This window comes from Trematomus bernacchii, unplaced genomic scaffold, assembly GCF_902827165.1.
Source record: "Trematomus bernacchii unplaced genomic scaffold, fTreBer1.1, whole genome shotgun sequence".
Classification (NCBI taxonomy): Eukaryota; Metazoa; Chordata; class Actinopteri; order Perciformes; family Nototheniidae; genus Trematomus; species Trematomus bernacchii.
The window spans coordinates 24,872-47,133 of NW_022987447.1; the positions used below are offsets into that span (position 1 = coordinate 24,872).

At 39.5% G+C, this 22,262-nt stretch overlaps 1 protein-coding gene across 1 annotated transcript; it reads left to right on the plus strand.

Moving 5' to 3' along the window:
* The first annotated feature begins 4,524 nt into the window (after positions 1 to 4,524).
* rcc2 (regulator of chromosome condensation 2) lies at positions 4,525 to 21,858 on the plus strand. The gene is given in 19 exon segments (XM_034142716.1): positions 4,525 to 4,636; positions 5,628 to 5,839; positions 6,499 to 6,592; positions 9,159 to 9,302; positions 11,082 to 11,213; positions 11,433 to 11,521; positions 12,250 to 12,364; positions 16,384 to 16,419; positions 16,422 to 16,504; positions 16,506 to 16,553; positions 16,857 to 16,901; positions 16,903 to 16,944; positions 16,946 to 17,039; positions 17,219 to 17,327; positions 18,091 to 18,121; positions 18,123 to 18,140; positions 18,142 to 18,165; positions 18,272 to 18,349; positions 20,864 to 21,858. Coding segments are annotated over 19 exon segments (1,596 nt in total). The 5' UTR covers positions 4,525 to 4,539; the 3' UTR covers positions 20,969 to 21,858.
* The last annotated feature ends 404 nt before the right edge of the window (positions 21,859 to 22,262 follow it).

Sequence of the window (22,262 nt, forward strand, 5' to 3'; positions counted from 1 at the left end):
GAGACCTGTCTGTCCGCTGCATACGCACACACTGTACCACACACCTACACTACACACACGCACCTACAGCTCCTAAAGCATATAATCAGGCTACAGCCGTTGTGTATTTTATTATGTGAAGCACTAAATGGTTTTAGAAAAATATCGACTTTGTTTGTAGATATCTACTAAACTAAAGCAAAAAGAGAGTAGGCCTGTTATCAGTGGCGTTTTTATATGTACAAAAGTGGTGGGGCACAAAAAACTTAGATGTCTATATATAAGCTTCTGCAGTGATGTGCAGTGAGGTTCATGGCTGGTGAGGCACTGGCACTGACTCTTCAGGTTTACAATATTATATTTTGACCTAAACCAAAATATAATATTATTTTCAAAAGCTTTTTTTGTCTGATGCTTCGATTAATTTTAAACAGACAGTTCAACAAAAGGATACCCAAAAAATGTAATCTTATCATTTAAATATTGAATTGTTCTCTCTTAGTAAGATCCCATTTTCAAAAAATTGCGGTCTTACCTTGACTTGAAGATGAAGTCCATTTGCCTATCCTTCTGGACAAAAATTTCTATAACTTTTTTGTAAAAGTCCTCCTTATCTTCTCGTAGTTTCAAAAGTCTATCATAAATCTAATCGATAGATTTATGATAAAAAAATTATAAAAGTAGGGTAGACATGTGGATGTTATCCGGCTGAACAAAACGTGCATTTATCTAACAGGTACATTTCCCACAGATCTTATTTCGAGCTATTTTCTAAAATCCTATGGAGAAACCTCATTGCTTTTTTGCAGCTTACTTCCTGGTTTTAGGACGCGTCACTGCAGCTCTCTCGTCTCCTCTTCAAGCACCACACTTTTCGCGGCACACGTACTTACAGCCAATCAGCTCTGAATGATGTGAGATGGCGTATGGTGGGGATGGCAGCTCTGTGCCCCTATGGTCTTTTTTTTTGCCACACACATTACATTGAAAAATACTCTGAGCATGCGCAGTGTAGTTTTTACAGTCACCGTTCACTTTGACAGTGAGAGGGTGGGGCATGATCAGGTTTTGTCCCACATGGCTCAAAACGGCACTGTAGACACTAATTAGAAGAACACAGACTAAAACAGCAATGTACAGACGAATCAGATGATTAAACATGACCTTCAAATATATTTTATATATTTTTGTATTTCTTTTTTTGCATCTCTTTGCATTTTTTGTAATCATTATGTGTAATACTTTCTGCTGGCACTAGGTGGGGCTGTACCTGCCCCTAATGACCAGTCGCCACTGCCTGTTATACTGAGTGATATATATTATACACACTGCTCTGCTTTCTGCACGGACCTCACAGCTGTTCTCACTGTAAACATCGCGTCGCGATGAAAGCAGTTAATAAAATAATATCCAGGGGATGCATGCAGAGCTGTCATTGGCTGAGATAAGTCCGGCCGTGCGTCACTAAGAGATAGCTAAGATAAGATAACTTTAACAAGATGCCTGTGTGCTTAGTACCAGGTTGTTCATACCAGCAATGGGTCTTGCTCGTTCTTTCGCTTCCCGTCTGATGAAAGGACCAGGAGTCTCTGGATCAAGCTAGCTAGTAGCTAGCACGTTAGTTAGCATTACAGCCTTGTCATTTGTATTAGCCTTAACATGAAGTAACATTAAGTAACCCAAAATGTTAAACAGTAAGAGTAGTAGTCATATTTCGTGAACCCTTTGAAGAGTACTGTCACACCGGTGTGATCATTCTATAATACACAATTTAAGCCCGGGGGAGAAATGCTAACGCTAACGCTAGCGATCTTCTCTACTTCATGCTATCTGCACAAATGTTGACATTAAACATTAAAAAGACCAGGCAGTTCAGAGAGAATCAAAGGAAGGCAGGCAGGCAGCTTTGCATGACTTTCTTCAGGACGTGTTTCATTGTGGTGATAGTGAGGGTAGTCAATCGTTTTGTTGACAAGACAGTAGTGACGGCCATCTTGGTGACGTGTGTTGTTCTGTGAGACCAGAGATGTAGTTCATTGAGTGTTTCACACAAACAAATGTGTTACTTCACAGTTTTCCGACACATTTTTTTTTTTTGACTTGCAAAATTATCTTTTAAATTGACAAACATCATATGTGTAATTCGTGGCACAATTCAAACGGGATCGAAAGATAATCTTTCTCTCCATTGACTTCAATACATAATTTTTCCGAAATAAGGTCCCATGGAGATCCACCGGAAGGGGAGGGACTTCGCCACTCTATTTAGAGAAATGAGATGTCCTTCAACATGGCGCGCTAAAATTCATTTCCGGGTCACTACCGGAGGACCGAGGAGTCGAGGAGGGGGATTTGATGAAATGAGAACGGGCCTAGATGTGGGACTGTGTATGTTGCTAATGCTGTTGTTGTTGTTGTTGTTGTTGTTGTTGTTGTAAATGTCACTTTGTTTTATTTTCTCTTACATGACTATGCACTGCAACATTTTTTGTTTTGTAATTATTTATTTTACTTGTTCGAAATAAATGTATCAATCAATCAATTGTGAAGTACTTGCACTTAAATTGTGTACTTTTACTCCAGTACATTTATTTATTTAATACCTTTAGTTACTTTACAGATTTGCACCTTTACCAGCTTTGATGACACTTTAATGCATCAATAATTATAAAACATATCATATATATTATTCTGAAATGAACCAATCTGCAACATGACTACTTTTACTGTTGGTACTTTAACTACATTTTGATGCTAATACTTTTTCTACTTTTGCTTGTGAACATTTTGAATGCAGGACTTTTACTTGTAACAGAAAATTCCTTTGATTGAACGCCACTCCTTTAAGCTATGCTTATTTTTAACCAAATATCTCTCTAGCTATTTTTGCATTCACACTGATGATCTAAAGATTTAAGCCTAAATTAAAGCAAATCAGATAACAAAGTGAAACACATTGTTTACATTAAATATGCATAATGAATCCTAATTAAATTCAAAACATATGTTAAATTACAATTATTTGGCTTTTTGTATTCTAGAATAATGTTTTTTTTTTTCATTGTGATATCATTTTGTTGCCACACTTCAATGACATTACAACCAAGAAAATAAATAAAGGTCTATTTTACCAAAGACATGTCCAGCAGAGAGCATAGACTTGCAAAATACAAAACAAGTATTTTTGAAATATTGTGTGTGTACTGTCTTCATATAGCCTGCATATAGCATGATACATTGTACCATTTCTTCAGCCCGGGGGAAGTGGGACTCATTTGTTAAAGATCTCCCCAGAGGGCGCTATTTTGTTATGAGGACGGATTTTCTGAAATATGTTGTCAAATGTATTACCTAATTGTATTGGAGCTTAGTTTGAGGTTTTTCTCGTTTTGGGGGTTGGGTTTATTCCTGGTTCAAAGTCTTGGGATATTCATGGGACTATTTGCCTGTATGTATTTTTTTCGGATGAGGATCTGAGAAGTGAAACGTCCAGGAAATAAAGTGACATCAAATGATTGACAGTCTGTGGGATTAATTGGTGATCAATTGAATCAGATCAATTCAATTTAAATAATTAAAAGAATAAAAGTTAAAATACATTATGTTCAAAAAATATATATGAAAAAACACAACCAAATAATAGTTTTCAGCTTACTTTTGACTGTTGACAAAGTTCTCAGATCATTGGGTATTTTATTCCAGAGAACATACATGACCAAACAAGTTCAGATCGACATAGAATGATTTCAGATTTAAGAAGTCCCATCCTGCTACAAACGCCTCTTCCAGTGCTCAGGAAACCATGCACTGAGGCAGATTGTAATTCTGAATTGATGAGGATGAAATGGTTTGTCTGTGGTAGAAAAGGGAAATGATAAGCTTCATGTTGGTTATTTGCAACTAGCTGAGAAGTGTGCAACTGTCTGGAAAATGTAATTCCTTCAACACACGCCTTACCTCGTCTTCCTCACATTTTCACTGCTTCTCCAGGGTTCCTTTTAATGGCCCTTTAGTTTTGGTCAGCTTTATAGTTTCTGGCAAAGCATTTGTGAAATTAACCACTGAAGCTTCACACAATGGCAACTTCAATAATGTACAATTTGAAAATTCATCAGTTAACATGTTCACTGCATTTGCGTGAAGATACTGTAGCTCCACTGAGGTGCATCTTTTATAACGTTGAGAAACAGGTTAGATAAAGAAATGCAAATACAATTATAAAATAAATAGATAATTCTGTTAAAACTTTGATTAATAAAAATACACTGGAATGCAAAAAGTGTTTATTGTTCTTCTTTAATAATGATTCCAACTTTTTGTAGATGGGAGTGCATGATCGAAAGCTGTTGTCACATTCTCTTTGTTCCAAGTTTTGTTCCTTTTTTATGCCAGTGGTTGTTACTCAATACGAATTGTTTTCAATGGCCTAACTTTTTCAGAATCTTGTCTATGATAGTTCAGTTCACCTTTGCTCTCTGTGACAGTTGTGATCACTCCCTGATTGTTTCTGGGTCCAGCTGCAAGAATTGGTGAGTGCTTGGTTTCCTGTGTGAATACTTAATGCAAACCACGTGGTGTGAAAGCAGACTGCAGCTTCTTTTGTTCAAATCAATCAAACCGGAGACGGGTAGAGAGCTGCTGAATCAGGAAATCACCGGTACATATATTTATTCTTAGCTTTATGTAATTTACAAATAACATGTTTTGTCGAAGTCGAAGAGATTGTACGTACGCTAAAGTTAAAACGTGTCTAACCAAGAATATATTGAAAAAGTTTGTGTTGTAGCATCATTTTTTGTAACGTTAGTTTCCATATCTTTATTGAGAGTGCCTGTTAGCTTACAGTGGCGAGGTGATGTTAGCTTAATGAAGCCTATCACTCCGCTGCACATCTTAAACACTTTAATTTCAGTCTGTGTTTTTAAGAAACTGCTATGTTTCTATAGCAGACAACCTTTGCCTAGCTCGTTTGTCTAGCCGCTAACTTACTAACGTCCTATGTTCTACGTTAGCACGCCAGCTAACGTAGCTTGCTACCCAACCATTATGTGAACAAAGAACATCAGTGGTTAGCAGCTTAGCTTAATGAAGCTAGCAGCTAACACTAGCTAGCAGACGGACACCGGTACATGTTTTAGTTTGCTGTGGGCTTTTCTATCCTTCCGATAGTTTACACTAGCTTTTCATTAGACAGCGAATTACATTTTGACAAAATGTACCAAAATCTCCATTCTTATGACGGGTTCTTAAAAATTGAGGTTACAATGGCTACTTGGATCACGTAAATAAAGTATCATTTTAACGTTAGTCTATTTAAAGACACACAGTATAGTTACTCTATTAGGTGCGCGCGCGTGTGTGCATGTTGGAAGCATTTATTCAGAACTGTGGTCTTGTTTGTAAAGTTAATTTAACAAAAAGGAATAGACTGAATGTTATTTATTTCAAATCAATTTATGTAATATTACTCTCTTTTTTTGTACATGTGGAACGTCTAGATGTTGGCATATCAGAGACAAAACCACTTGTTTCATTGTCTCACATTGTTGTTCCATTTTTCCAACATGAATACTTTTTTGTAGACATTAATTATGTTTGTTACTATTACTCTATATAATCTAAACCCCCTGTGTCTTTCCCACAACCAGCTTCAGATAACAAAATGCCCCGTAAGAAGGTGACAGATGTCTCAGGGAATGGTGGGGTGAAAAAGAAGCGGACCAGCGGCAAGAGGAAAGAGAGAGACTTCAGTAGTGACGAGGACTTTGACTTCGAACAGGAGAACAACAAGAAACCTGGCAAGCCTGCCAAGTCCGGCCTGCAGCCTGTCACTGTGGCCGACGACGTCAAAGAGAAAATAGTAGGTTTGATGCACTTCCTGAAAACTAGACGAGGGCAGCATTACATTTCAATTTAAACATCTACGTTACACATATTTAACCAATTTAAGTATGTCCATTCCTGTTGGAGAAAATAAGTTGTTAACAACCAAACATTACATCCTCATTCAGTATTCATGATACTTTAAGAATGAGTACCTCATAATATGGTTTTTAATATTCTGCACATGTAAGCCTATTAGTGTTTTGTTTTTGTTATGTTTGACATTCTGACCCTTGGCATGGAATTTTGTTTTCTTAAATGATTTATCCTTTATCTGCTTTCGGATAAAAGCGGATACCTCTGCAGGAAGAGTTCTTATTAAAGCTATCTTATGTTATGTCTACAAGGATAGACTCTTTTATATATGATTGTAGAAGGTCAGTTACTTGCTCTACATTGATAAATGAAATCATATATTTCAACTATAATTGGTTTACATTTCAGGAACATAAATGGATGTAAATAATGTCCATAAACATTGTAATCAGGATGAGCAAAGTAACATTTTCCAAATCCCAGAATGTTTCATTAATGAAATCTCACGTGCTGTCATTTAGATACAGTTGTTTTGCCATCTGAGTTTAGGCAGCTGCATGAGGTTGTTGTGTTATTGACTTTCATTTGTCCTTTCCACAGAAACTTGATTGCTCAAAAATAAAAGGTCAACTGCTGATCTTTGGAGCAACCAACTGGGATTTGATTGGAAGAAAGGAGGTGCCCAAACAACAAGGTAGAGCATTTACATGTATATAGAATAGATAGAATTGGGAGGGATGAAACTCTCTTTAATGGTCACACATGCAGAGCACACAGCGCACACAGTGAAATTTGGCCTCTGCATTTAACCCATCCTAGTACCAGGAGTCTAGTACTAGGAGCAGTGGGCAACTAGTGTACAGCGCCTGGGGAACAATGGGAGTGAGGGGGGAAGGGGGGTGTCCGGTGCCTTGCTCAAGGGCACCACGGCAGGGCAGGAGGTGAACTGGGACCTCTCCAAGTAGCAGTCCACACTCCACATTTTAGGTCTGGTCGGGGACTTGAACTGGCGACCCTACAGCTCCCAGTCCAAGCCCCTACTGACTGAGCCACTGCCGGATATCTATATCAAATAGCTGATTGGGTCTATAGTAGGACACATACCTGTGGATCATAAAGTCAGGCTTTTTGTATGCTGTAGGCCATTTTCAAATAGCCAATTCACCTTCAAGCAATATCATTCAAGTTTTGTTAGACCCAGATTTAGAAGAACTGCCGTCAGTACAGCCTTTCCTCTGTTTGGTCACTGATTTTAAAGGATTCAACGTGTGTCTCGTAGATGTCACAGCAGTTGAGGCGCTGCTACAACAACAATGAGCTGTGACGTTGTACTCCCTCTCGGTGTAGACTACCTGCTGTAGAAAACAAAATAGAGAAATGTGTCACTTTTTTATCTTTGGGGGTAAATGGTGAACTTTGGATGAGTATTTTAAACTTTGGCCAGATCCTTTGCTTCCTGTCTTTATGCTGAGCTCACCATGTCGGTACTCCAGCGCTTTCCCTTGACTGTCTCCGTCTCAGAAAGAAAGGTGTATCTTCAACAGAATGAAGAGTTGCTTTAATGAATCTTGGACTGAACGTTACGAAAAAACAACTCTAACCACCCTGTATGATCTTAATGTGGTCCTCTGTTCGTTGGGATGCAGTGTAGTGATATTAAATGTAAGCATTAGCATTGACTCTGTTATCTACCTGACACCTCACTCGGCTATAATGTGCGATGCTGTACAGCCACACAGAATCAATACATTTTCGATCCAGCGTATTTGCGGCACTGGATGAAATAAGGGATGACTATATGCTAGGTGTACATGTCTTTGTTTCAGATTGCTTGGCACATGCCACAAATGGGTTAAAGCCAGTAAGATCTCATGAATTGATTGTGACAGTAATGTTCTTTCATATGCATGCATGATGTGTCCCCGTAACCCCCCCAACAGTCCAGCTGATGCCTGGGGCGTGCTCTAATCTGCCTGGTTCCATCCTTTCTCTCCACTCTGGGACATACTGATAAATCTGCTTTGTTGAGACTGAAGTAGGGGGGTGGGGTGAGCAGCTGCATAGACAAAGACCATTTGGAGATGGGTTAGATGCTCCGAATGCCAAAGTACCAAAAACATTCAAATAATTATTTGTGCACTTTAATATAAATGTTTAGTTGGGTATGTTGGCACTTCTTGCGGAAGTGTGAGAGCAGCTTGTCCTGAAAAGAATGGAGACTGTGGGTGATCTAATTTGGTTCAAGTAACAGATTAACTATGACACCACAGTACTATTGGAATGAGTGCACATTCAGTTCTTTCTGAAACCCTTTACATCAAAATCCTTTATACAAGACAGAATAACTCATTTCATTTCAAACCTTTATTTATCCAGGTGTATCCCATTTGAGATCATTGATCTCTTTTTCAAGGGAGACCTGCTCAAGTAGGTTCCACATGAAACATAAAAACATAAACAGAACAACAAAAAGGACATCATACAGCATCATTACAGGGATTACAATTTACATAACTATCCACATGAACAGGTACCAACAGCTTCCGATTGAGTAGCATCCAACCGAGCTAGTAGCATCCAACCGAGCTCTCTGAACTCTGAACCTTGGTGGTAATTATGAGGCTTGATTGTAGTATTATAAGGGCTTCAAGTTCTCTTTCCTCTCTCACAATGATCAAGGAACAAACGAGAAGGAATAAAATAACATGCAATGATAAAATAAAAAAGTCTATTTATGAGGAAGTCCAACCTCAAGATGCAGAGTGTTGTACTTTAGTACAACACTCTGCAACACTCTACATTTCTTGTTGATTTCAGAAATGTATCTGAAATCAACAAACAGAATTCTGATGTGTGATTACAATGCCAGACGTGTGAGCGCAGTGGAGACGGCATCCTCTACTGGGAGGTAGTTTTGGATGTGCTTGGGAACAAGTTTCTCAAAGCGCCTCATCGGTGTGGGTGTGAGGGCCACAGGGTGATGGTCATTTGGACTGGAGACTGCTGGGACAAAATTGGCTGTCTTGAAGCTGGGAGGAACACTCTCCTGTGACAGGGATATGTTAAAGTGTCAATGATGACATCAGTCAACTGGTTAGCACATGTTGTTAGTACCAGACCCAGCAGCTTTACTCGTATTCACTCTCAGAAGGATTCTCCCATCTGCTGTGGATGAGCTCTGGGCCGGTGTTAACACACGGTCTGTGTGTATATAAAATTGATTTTTTTATCATGTTTTGATGTGTGGTTTGTGTTTCCAGCTGCTTTTCGCAACCTGGGCCAGAATCTGTGGGGTCCTCACCGCTACGGCTGCCTGAGTGATGTCCAGGTGAGCTGTGTGGTGGCTGGGCCCTGCGCTGCACACAGTCTGCTCATGACCACCGAGGGCAAGCTGTGGAGCTGGGGTAAGTACCATGCTGCACTCGGGTCACAACTATCTTCACACGCAAAACTCTGTACGCCAGTTTTTGTTTTTTTTAGCAACGGTACATTTTTATAATTAAAGAAATCCTGCGTCACACCAACAACAAAAGTGACTTAATGACACATCGTAGCTTAACCTGTTTAGCCCGAGAGACCCCGGTACCAGGGCCCTCCCGCAACATCTTGCAGGAAACAGTGTCTGAGGGCATGTTCATTTAATAAACTATGAATGTTTTATATCCATGTAACGGGAAGAAACTCATCTAACTGATAATTTTTATTTATTTTTTCAAAATAAAACCCACAATGCTAACGCTGAGCCTCTGAATTAGCAACGAGCGAAAAATGCTAACAGATTACTGCACCGAAAATCACTCATAAAACCTTATTTATCTTTTCTCTACATCCAACACATCGATTCACATCGTGAGATGACACAGAATCGATGGGTACATACATTATCACTCTGATACGAACTTGCGACTTTATAAACAAAAACAGACATCAAAACATGTGGCGCTAGGTAGCTAAAAACGCTAACATGGCTTACCTGTGTCGTAGTCTGGTCAAAAGTGGTCTTCAATGGCATTAAAACAATAAAAACGCTGCTGAAGTTAATCCATAGGTTAATCCAATGTGTCTGTGTCCCTTTGAAATGATTTCTGATAATCCATAAGCATTAAAACTGCTTTTCCGTTTCCAGATGTCAGAGCTAGAGTATAGGTTCGCTCTGATGCAAAACTGCATGCGCGAAGCCCCCACCTTTTTTTTTACCATGTGTCTGAGTGGGGAAATCCCCCTTTGATTCTATTGGCTCTAACGGTCAGAAAGAGGTGTCAACCATCAAAATCGACCAAGGGGGGCCAGAGATATGGAAAATCCACCCAAATGACCCAGAAGTGTTTTTTTGTGCTAAATCTCTATAAAAAGGTCAAATGTCACTTGTTTTGCATCAATTGATACAGGGTACTTATTATATGTTGTACTTTGGATTCCTAAAGCTTTAGTCTACCTTACCATCATCCAAGGGTAGTTTTCACTATAAGTAAAAAATAATTTTTGGATGGACACTATAATTTACAGTTTTTTACTATGTAAAATCTGAATTTTCTTTAAAATAAAAAACATCTATATTGATTCTGACTTTTCTACATCCAACTCACAGGTTTATCATTACTTTGAGAAAAAGATTATTAATTTAACCCTTTTGGAAGGGAAGATATGGTCATTTGTTCTGGGAATGTCATTTTCGAGCCTGAGACCTGAAAAACAGGCTCAGGGCTTAACAGGTTAATACAGCATATATTACTATAATTGATAGAGAAGTCTCTCGATTAGGCTACAAGTTTTTTTTATATATTGAAATCTCCAATATCAACGTAAGAGCTTGTGCCTCTTCGGGGGGTGCTAACACTTAACCATAAACGTTATCGTTTACTTTCTCCGTATTTATATGTAGATATTACTTTTCTCCGTTAATGTCCGTCACGTTGTTTCCAAAGCAACAACAACTTCCTGTCAACTGCGCTAACTCTCCTTCAAAATAAAAGCATGTCCATAAATAGGAAGCCAAGCCAAATTACACATTTTCAATTTCAAAGAACACAAATTGGGTTACATTAACAAATAACTATAAAACAACAATACTGTAGAATAACAAAATGAATGCCGTGAATACACCGAAATACACGTGTTGAAGCGGTTCGCTGCTGATTACTACAGAAGTTCTCCATCAGAGCTCTTGGTTTCTGTATTTGCAGGTCGTAATGAGAAAGGTCAGTTGGGTCACGGAGACACCAAGCGTCTGGAGGCTCCCAAGTTGATCGAGGCCCTGGCTGATCAGGTGATAGTTGCTGCAGCCTGTGGACGCAACCACACACTGGCACTCACAGGTAGGCGGAGCCACCATTGTTACAGGTTCCTTTTGATTGGTCATTGCTTGGAATGAAAACCGTCATACTCTGGACTTGTGATAATTCCACACAAAGTGTGTTTGTTTGATATTTGACATCAACAGAAGTTATATTCAGGATTAACTGCTATAAAAATATTGTGAACAGCAGCAGACAGAATGTGAGTGTTGATGTTTGCTGATGTTGTTCCTCCTCCAGAGAATGGCACTGCATACTCTTTTGGAGAGAATAAGCTTGGTCAGCTCGGCCAAGGCAACCAGACGGATGCAGTGCTTAGCCCAGCACCGGTAAGCCAGCACCGTCACACACGCATTCGGTAGTCTATGATCTGAACTGTTGCTGCAAACTGTTGTTCAGTGTCGTGAGAAAATGTGACGGGAAAGAATGACATTTGCCAAAGATACATTTTTTTCGAGGCATTTTGTTAGTTAGTCCAAAACCCTTTTCATGAGTAGCTTCTAGTTTTGTCCCATATAACATTATCATTTTCATAATAAAAATGTTGAAAGATTTAAAACACTATAGTACACCGTACACACACTGACAACTATTTCAGAAACAGGTCGCAATAGGCTATAAAACCGAAGAGCATCTCTTATGCTATAACATATACATGCAAGATAAAATGTGCATTTAGAGACTGTTTCTCATTCAATCATTATACATTCAAAGCATCCAAACATGTATTATCCTGGTGAGGGACACATCCGTCTGACGCTGTAAGATGTGCGCAGTTGAATCCTCTGCTCAGTGAGGACGGATAACAGTTTCAGAGTAGAGCTTGTGTCTGTGAAATTTAGATCTGCCTTAAGTGCGTCAGTCTTCATACTGTGCACCGGGCCGAGTCGGTAGGAATTCACTGTTACAGTTCTGACATGGATACAAATCTGCATCGGAGGGAAAGCAAGAAGTGTTTTGAGATGCATTATAATAATGCAGTTACCTCTCGGATACTTCATAGGAGTCATGTTAGGGCCCTCTCTATTGTCTTACAGTCTCTCTCTCACTCCTCTAGATTTCCTACAATGGCCAGCCCCTGGTGAAGGTGGCCTGTGGAGCTGAGTTCAGCATGGTGGTGGACTGCAAAGGAAACCTGTACTCCTTCGGCTGCCCCGAGTACGGACAGCTGGGTACGTTAACAATGGACTAACACTACTTTGTTAACCCTTTGGAGTCTTGGGCTAATTTGGCCGTTTTCGCATACTTTTGATTTGTCTTACTAAACCCCATTAAGAAATGTTTGGCATGTCAATGTTTGGCATCTTTTTTTTTAATCACAACCTCACCTATATAACCTGATAGTTATTTTTTTCATTTAGAGATACTATATGAACATTTTGGACCCAAAATCACAAATAAATGTAAAAACGGATTTTGAAAATGATATTTTTTATATAGGTAACGCAAACATGCACAATGAAACAATTTGAAAGCTGGAAATACATGGGATGTCACTATGATAATGTGAAAGTTTGATTGAGGTAGCATGAACCTATATACACATTTTATGAACAAATAACAGGTGTATCCATAGGCGTTTTTTCCTAATTTCTCAAGTTCTGTCAACAGTGACACAGTAGGCACAACAAAACATTTAAAAGCTTAAATAATGTACATTGGATTTCATTCTGATAAGGCAAAAGTGTTATTATAAATATAATATATATATATATATATATATATATATATATATATACACATTATGTACAAAAATCAGTTTTTCTGTCTTTATCTGTGCCACGCTTCAAAGCAGTTTCTGTCAACAGAGGGCAACATCACAGGCTCCTCCTCCTCCATGTCAAAAACAAGCTTAGAGCTTTACTCACGTTCAGAGTTCTCATCATAGTTGAATCTTCAAAACTCGAAATCTAACTATATCTAAATTCTCAATGTTTGTCTGTCACTTTACTTCAATCGCCGTCTCCCGCTGCCTGTCTTCGTGATATATATATATATATATATATATATATATATACACATATACACATATATATATATATATATATGTGTATATGTGTATATATGTGTATATGTATATGTGTATATATATATATGTGTATAGTGTGTATATATATATATATGTATATGTGTATATGTGTATATGTGTGTGTATATATATATATATATATCTATATATATATATATCTATCTATATATATATGTGTGTGTGTGTGTGTGTGTGTGTGTTTGTATATATATATCTATATATATATATATATATATATATATATATTATATATATATATATACCCCGGTACCGGGCGGATAAATGCGTCATTTGCAGGAAACAACGTCTAAGGAATCTTAATATTTAATAAACTATGAATGTTTTATATCCATGTAACGGGAAGAAACTCAGCTAACTGATCTTTTAAAAAAATTAATTAAAAAAAAACCCACAATGCCAACACTCAGCCTCTGAATTAGCCACGAGCGAAAAAATGTAACCTAAAACGGCACCTAAACTCACTCATAACTCCCTTATTACTTATCCTAGATGCACAGCCAACCCATCGATTAGCATCTGCTGGAGACACAGAATCTGTGTGTAAAACCTCAACACTCAGTGATAAACATTTGTGACGCTATAAACGAAAGCGTACATAACATGTGGAGCTAGGTAGCTAGAAACGCTAACATGGCTTACCTTGGTCAAAACTGGTCTTCAATGGCATTAAAACGATAAAAAAACGATGCTGCAGTTAATCCATAGGTTAATCCAATGTGTCTGTGTCCTCTTTGAAATGATTTCTGATAATCCATAAGCAATAAAACTGCTTTTTCGTTTCCAAATGTCAGAGCTAGAGATCGGTCCACTCTGATGCTAAATTACATGCGCGAAGCCCCCACCTCTTCTCTTCACAACGTGTGTGTGTGGGGGCCTCCCCCTTCGATTCTATTGGCTCTAACGGTCAGAAAGAGGTGTCAACCATCCAAATCGACCAAGGGGGGCCAGAGATATGGAAAAAAAAACATTTTCACCCAAATCACCTCAGAGGTGGAGTGATTTTGGCTAAACCTCTCTAAAAAGGTCAAATTCCCTTGTTTTGCATCAATCTTGATACAGGGTACTTATTATATGTTGTACTTTGGATTCCTAAAGCTTTTATGGCGCATTTCCACTACACGGTCGGCCTCGGCCACACTCGGTACGGCTCGGTACGGCTTGGCCGTGTTGGGCCTTAACAGGGCCGACTCACTTCATGCTGCGCTTCCATTACAGTTTAGGAACTGGGTAGTTACTATAGTAACGCAGTGTAGGCGGAGCCGTGACGTCATCTTCAATGAGAAATCCACACACACAACACAGCCGTTAGCTGTGAGCACTCAGAGCTCACAGCTCCTTATATATGTTCAGAAACTCGACAAAAGTTAAACAAGTACACACCACAGACTGCCTGTGTCATGGTGAATACAGTCGCTGCTGTATTTATGTCTGTATAGGCCGTTGTTGTGAGTGTGGACGGTCGGTGCATATCACTGCGTTAGCTTAGCCAATCTCCATCTAAAAAAACCGAATTTTAAAAGGTTTTTCGCCTGCCGTCTGTCTGCAGACTTGACAAAGCATTAATTCATGGTTTTTACTAACCGGTATCAGTATGTTGTTACTTCGGCATCATTTTGAAACGTGTATTACAATTAAATCACGGTCAAATATGTCCATCTTGTTGTAGTTCTAGCCCTCTTGCCAGCGCTCCTCTCTCTAGTTTAGCATACTCAGCCCGACTCAGCCCTGTTTGTTGGCCCCGATAGAACCACAATTTTCTAGGGCCAGAAAAGAGGGGAAAAAGGGCCCCGCGCCGTGCCGCGCCGGAACGAGGCCTAGTGGAAGCACAACCAAAAAAGGGGACGGCACGACACGGCACGCTTAAAGCGAGCTACGCGCTGCAATGGAAATGCGCCATAAGTCTACTAACCCATCATCCAAGGGTAGTTTTCACTATAAGTAAAAAATAATTTTTGGACTGACACTATATTTACAGTTTTTTACTATGTAAATTCAGATTTTCTTTAAAATAAAAACATCTATATTGATTCTGACACTTCTACATCCAACTCACAGATGTAACCTTGCTTTGATAAATAAATTATTCATATAACCCTTTTAGAATTAAGTTGTAGTAATTTGTTTTGGGGCATGTCATTTTCGAGCCTGAAAACATGAAAAAACAGCTTGGTGCTTAACAGGTTAAAGGTGGAAGTATACATTGCACAGTTATTTGAAGATTTACTACAGAAGTTGACATATGGTAATACCACCTGCCTGTCAAAGATACACTCCTGAACAAAAATCTCAAGACCGGGGGGGAAACATTACACAAATTCCCATTTCGCACTGGTGGATCGTAACCAGGTTGTAAGTAGAGCTTCAAAATTGAGTAGGCAATTTATTGAAAACTGCATTTAAACTCAAACGGCTGTTCATCAGCTGATCAAAAGTTCAAGGTCGCGATCACACCAGTCTTGTATAGTCCGAACCCTCGAGCGTTTAACACCTTGGTGTGGTTCGTTTGGATGGTGTGGAACCGCAGCTGAGACCTCTGATGTGAACTAAACAACCAGACTCTGGTGCAGGTGAATTGTTTTTGGGTTACAGCTTGACTTTTTTTGTCCCCTAACCCTCAGGATCTTTTAAGAAATGTAAAATGAGCGTCTGACTGCGTCCAGCCTCGGCAAGAGACTGTGCGGAGGCCTTGTGCAGCTCAACAATCCTGCCACGTTCAAAGACAGAAAACCTTTTGACCTTTGCCATCAGGAGGTCATCAAGAATTACATGAGACAGTTTTTTGGAGCAGATTTGGACTTTTTAAGGCTTTGATGATCAGCCGGTTTTGAGTTAAAATGCAGTTTTCAATAAATTGGCTTCTTGCGCTTGTTTCTTCTTTTTCCATTTTCAAGCTCTACTAACAACCTGGTTACGATCCACTAGTGCAAAATGTGAATTCTTGTCATTTCCCCCTCGTCTTAAGATTTTTTTTCAGGGAGTGTATGAGGTCATTAAAAACAGTTACCGGTAGTCCACCGCAGACCACTGACAGTTTAGTTTCACACATTGTGGTTTTATTTATATATTATAATATAGATTATTATAATAGTATTATGTCTTGGAAATATTAGTCTAAACCTCGAGTCATCCTCTCTCTTGCAGGTCACAACAGTGATGGAAAGTTCATCATCGCTCGTGCCCGCGCATCGAGTTCGACTGTGAGCTCATCGCCCGCCGTGTCGCCATCTTCATCGAGAAGTCCAAGGATGGCCAGGTCATGCCATGTGCCCAACGTGGTGATCCGAGACGTGGCCTGCGGGTCTAACCACACGGTGAGAAATACACTCATCAGGATCCTAAGCACCAAATCATATTGTTCAGAAGACTTGATTGCTATGAAGTTAATGCCATGATCCTTAACACACAATAGTATGTATGTTCTATGTTGTAATTATAATCCGTTTCTCTATTTTTATCCCCCCTTTGTTTGTTTTTGTGGGGAGTTTTTTTCTATTGCAAGGTTGTAAGGACATAGTGCAGTTTCCAATCTTTACAGCACCCTGAGACAAATTTGTGTTATTTTTGCTTTCTGTATAAAATGTTAATGGGATGATTGATCGTGAGTTGTTTTGCAGCTGGTGCTGGACTCTCAGAAGCGGGTGTTCAGCTGGGGGTTCGGTAGGTTACGGCCGGCTGGGGCACACAGAGCAGAAGGATGAGATGGGTGCCCCGGCTCGTCAAACTGTTTGACTTCCCTGGACGCGGCGCCGCTCAGATCTGTAGTGGATACCAGTGCTCCTTCGCCGTCAGTGAGATGGGTAGGCAGATCATCAGACACAGTCTCTCCGATGGGCTCAGTGACGTTGGGCTCTAACCTTAAAACCATCACATTTGAAAATGACTTCACTTTGGCAAAGGCTTTTTATACTAAATTCCAAGTCAGCTCTATAATAAATGCTGCTATACTTGAGATGTCTGATCTGGTTTTTATTTGCAGGGGGGGCTGTTTTTCTGGGGGTGACAACACTTCCAGGAGAGTCCACCATGTACCACCCAAAGCTGTTGCAGGATCTGTGTGGCTGGAAGATCCGCAGCCTGTCCTGTGGGTGAGTCCGGACCCTTCCATCTGTTTCCGCTCTGCCTCAGGAGCTTTCATTTGATTGTCTGGACCTAAAAGAACATCCACCAAGCTTCACATCTGTCACCTTCAAGGGAATGTTGTGTTGCTAATATTCTCCTGGTGATAATATTATTAGATAGATGGATACTTTATTGATCCCAAATTGATCCCAAATTGGGAATGTCCTTTGTTACAGCAGCAGTGTGTTTAGGTATTACAATTTAAAAGGTGGAATATAGTATAAACATAATAAAACAAAACAATAAACACATCTTCAGTAGAAAAGACATACATCACAAATAAAATAAAAATATATTCTGGATAAGTTAAAATGTTCTATAAAAGACCAAATACTGCAGCAACAGAAATATAGACTTATACTACAGTAGCAGAGATATAGAGATATATATATATATATATATATATATATATATATATATATATATATATATATATATATATATATATCATATATATATCTATATATATCTCTACTATATATATATATATATATTAATCTATATATCTATATATATATATATATATATATATATATACACACACACACACACACACACACACATACACATATACATAGGATAGTATATCAATTAGAGATGCAATGGGCAAGGGAAAGTTTTTGCACTAAAGTGTAGGTACCCTCAAAGTAATCACTTGCTCTACATGGATTGCAGAAATAATTTGACCTCCCGGTGTAGAGTTTGACTGAGTGTTTTTGTGTTTCCCAGGAAGAGCAGCATCATTATTGCTGCAGATGAAGAGTACGATCAGCTGGGGCCCCCTCGCCCACATTTGGAGAGCTGGTAAGACCTGAGGCCTCAGCCACGGCCTGGACACACTGTTCATTACAACTTATTTACAGATAATACTGGCCGTGGTGCTGATTTTATTTTAAAATGTTTCCTTCAGGGATATGGAGACAACAAACCCAAGTCCTCCACCACCGCTCAGGAGGTGAAGACCTTGGATGGGGTCTACATTGAGCAGGTAACTGGACTTGTCAGCTCCTATTAGGGGAAAACTACAAACAATCAAACAGATCACTTAGAAAATGTCCAAACTGAGTACTCCAAGATAGAAAGGCCCTTATCCTCAATGTGGGTGAGGGCCCGTTTGTGTCCCCCCCCCCAGTTTCAAATTTGTTTATTATTATTTTTTAACCTCAAGCCGTTATCGATAAAAAAAAAAGAAAATCAAATTTTTATTTTCCTGGCACCCCCCCGATCAGCACCCTGCCAAGGCAGTAAACCTAGGGGAAACACTGCCTCCGTTTGCGCGGAGGGTCTGCCACATTAAGTGCTTTTCCAAACCAACGAGTGTGGAGCGGTGTGGAGGGGGAGTGGGTTATCAAGCCCTCAAACAGCAAGTCTGCATCGGTGCTGACTGGAGACCGGTCTCTACCTGACCGGAGTCACGCTGTGTGTGTCCGTCAGGAAACAAGCTGTTTATAAGTAGTTCCAGCACGGATAAATTGAGATGTTAACAACCTCATGATAACCTCGTATTCTTTTAACTTAGGATCGTATAGTCTAGAAAAAGGTAAATGTGTGCATTTTAAAGTTGTACAAAGTAATAAAGTTGTGTATATTTATAGACTGTAGCAAAAACTAAGAAGCTTATAAACATCAGGTTTAAAACTAAAAGAGCTTTACAACAAATTAACACAATTAAAGATGTTTGGAGTTTTATTTGAGTTATTAATTTTTTATTTTTTTTTGTCTAAGAGATGCTGATTTGAAAGCGTTGTTACATACAGTTACGGCATTTCCTGTTTCTGCCGGAGAGAGGGGAGTTTGTCCCAAAGCTTGCCGCTGTATTTACTCCCTCCATCTGACAGGAGGGAGCCTCGTTGAGTTGCGAGTGTCACTCCACGGAGTTTCACTCCGTCACGGAGGGGGAGTGTATAGGTGTAGGGGCGTGGTTTGGGATTGGCCCTTAGTCGCCATCATCCAGCTGTGAGGCTGTGCTGGGTTGATGCAGGTAGTAATGTTCACCATCTCACTGAAGTGTGGTGGTAGAATGTACTGAGGCTCGTAGGGAATTAGTTCATAAACAATACTACTGGACAATCAAAGTGTTGAGCTGATGAGGGCACTAGAGGAAGGGTCTAGCCTTAATATGCTATATTCGATTTTTTTTAATTTATTCGTTTAAAGCTATTTTTGATGTCCCTTGAAGCTACAGTCTGCATAATGTCCAACAGGGGGCAGTGTACTAGTGGTAAAAATACAACCAGATGGATAGAAGTCTGTTAGAAAATGACCTTACTTGGAACTAGATTTATTACCTCTGTAAACATTTTTCTGAAGAAGAATTCATGATGTTCAAGTTGTGTTTCAGTGGTGTAAAATAACCATGTGCATTTACTCAAGTACTGTACTTGAGTACAATGTTGACAGACTTGTACTTTACTTGAGCACTTAAATGTGTTGCTACTTTGTTCAGAGATAAATGGTGTACTTTGACTCCACCACATGTATTTAATAGCTTTAGTTACTTTACAGATGTGGATGAATGATGTGAAATATAATCAAGTGTTAAATCAGACTTTAGTTCCATCTGGAGTAAATTCACAAGCTACCCTGCAGTATACAAAGTCATTCAAACTAGCTGCACCTTTACCAGCTTTGAGAACACTTTAACGATCAATCATTATAAAACATATCATATATATTATTCTGAAATGGACCAATCTGTATAGTCAATACTTTTACTTTTGGTACTTTCAGAATTTAGATGTCACATTTTCATCTACTTAAAGGGGACCTATCATGCAAAATGCACTTTGTGATGTCTTTTATACATAAATATGTGTCCCCGGTGCGTCGGGGAACTCAAGCAGCGTCAGAAAATAAAACCCTCTCTCTTTTCCTCCGTACCCAAATCTTTTAAAAACGGGTGTACAACGAGCGGATACAGACTTCCATCCGAACTGACGTGTCCATCCGTGGTGACGTCGGCGGACCCACAGAAAGTTGCTATCAGAAACAATGCCTGACGTGTTTTGGACGTCTTTGTTTACATTAGCAAGCCTCGCTAACACTCGGAGCTAACCTGTACTGAAAAGCACATGTGTTTTAAAAAGCAGGAAATATTAAAAAGAACTCGCCTTGTGATAAACCTGCAAGAGAAAAAGCATTTGAGCTCCATACTATTTCAGAAATAATCCTTGACGTGGTTTAAACAGGAAGGCGTTTTATCACAACCGAATTTAACTTTATCTCCGGTATAATTCTGATCAGGCATTGGCTCCGCCTCCTTATTTATTTTTTTCAAGCTAAGGACCCAAAATCTACGTTTCTCTAACAGGGCTGCAAAAGAGGGGTTTGAGCAGTATGAGGGATGGCTACAATGGGTGATCTGTTTGGTATTTTGAAAAAAAAACTTCACAGACATGTTTTATATAGGTATGGCCCTACAATATATTTTTAAAATATAGCATAATAGGTCCACTTTAAGTACAAGATCTGAGTAGTTTTTCCACCCATGTTGTGTTTGCAGGTGGTGATGGGCTACTGTCACTCTCTGGTGATTGCCAGGCAGGATACTGAGCAGGAACAGGAGAGACTGAAAAAGCTGCCAGAGTACAACCCTCGAACAATCTGATTGGACCTCCATCAGCAACACCTCATCCCCCGGAGCATGGCCCGCCTGTTCGTCTCTGCTGGTGTACAAGTGGGACGGATGAGTTTTGGGGGGAAAGGATACCCACACATCTCAACTACCCAGCAAACTGCCTGCACCAATTCGGACACTGCAATGGAGAGAACACGGGCTGGAGACTGACAGATTCCCTAGATAGTCCACCAGCTCTCAAGGAATGGTCAATATATCTCCACCTCCACCTCGAGTCTACCTGCAGAAGTTGGCTCAAAGCACTTCACACCTTTGAGTCTTGCTCGCCAAAAACCCTTCTCCATTTTGTTAAACAGCCAAACGTTCATGTCTTGTTCTGTTGTTTTCTTTGTTGCAGTATATAAAGTTGTCACATTTACAGGTGCTACACCGCAGGACTCTCAGTCTTTTCCTACTGAGGGCTTTTCAAAGACCAATTTCCATTCCTGTGCCTTTTTCTACGCGTTTGTTCAGGATATGGAAGTGTTGTTTGTGTTGTTCAGCGGATCAGTGTACGAGCGGTGTGCTGCTGCCACACATTACAATCAGGATTTGGAGCACTCCATTAGATGGTTACATTCCTTTAGTTATGGTCAGTGTTTGCATCAAGAATGCACCTGTCAGTCCTTCCAAGACCTCTGTCTGCCAGATCTGTCTTTGCTCAGTTAACTATTCCAGCGCTTAGCTGGTTCCAGAAGCAGGACAGAATCTTTCTCATGCACATGTTCATGTCTTGAGGTGTTCTGGAAACTAAGGCATGTCTTTGTTTTAAAAACAGCAGAGGTGTTTTCCTCATACCTGTAATAAATACTTTTTTTTTTTATGGTGAAATGGGTTACTTTTTTTCATTTAAATGGTAAATAAAGATTCATGTGAATTGATTTGTCTACCCCTTGTCAACATATCTGTACTATCTGTCCTTGGTCTTAAACATCCTATGCCACCAGTCATTAGTTATGACGGGTTGCAAAATTCCGGGAATTTTCAAAGATGGAAACTTTCCATGGGAATTTAAGGGAATAAACTGGGAATGTTCTAAATTGAAGGTTGGCTCTTCATAGGGAACTTAAATATAGTTGGGGAAAGTATATTTTAGCATAATCTTGACTAAAACAAATAGATGCCTTTCAAGTACACTTGAATATCCATGCCATTCCTCAATCACATGCACATAGCACACTGCTTACTGCATGTCTATTGAGACCACACCCTCTACAGCAGGGATGGGCAACTTGGATGGTGCTGGGGGCCACATAATTTATGTACTGGCCACCAGGGGGCCGCA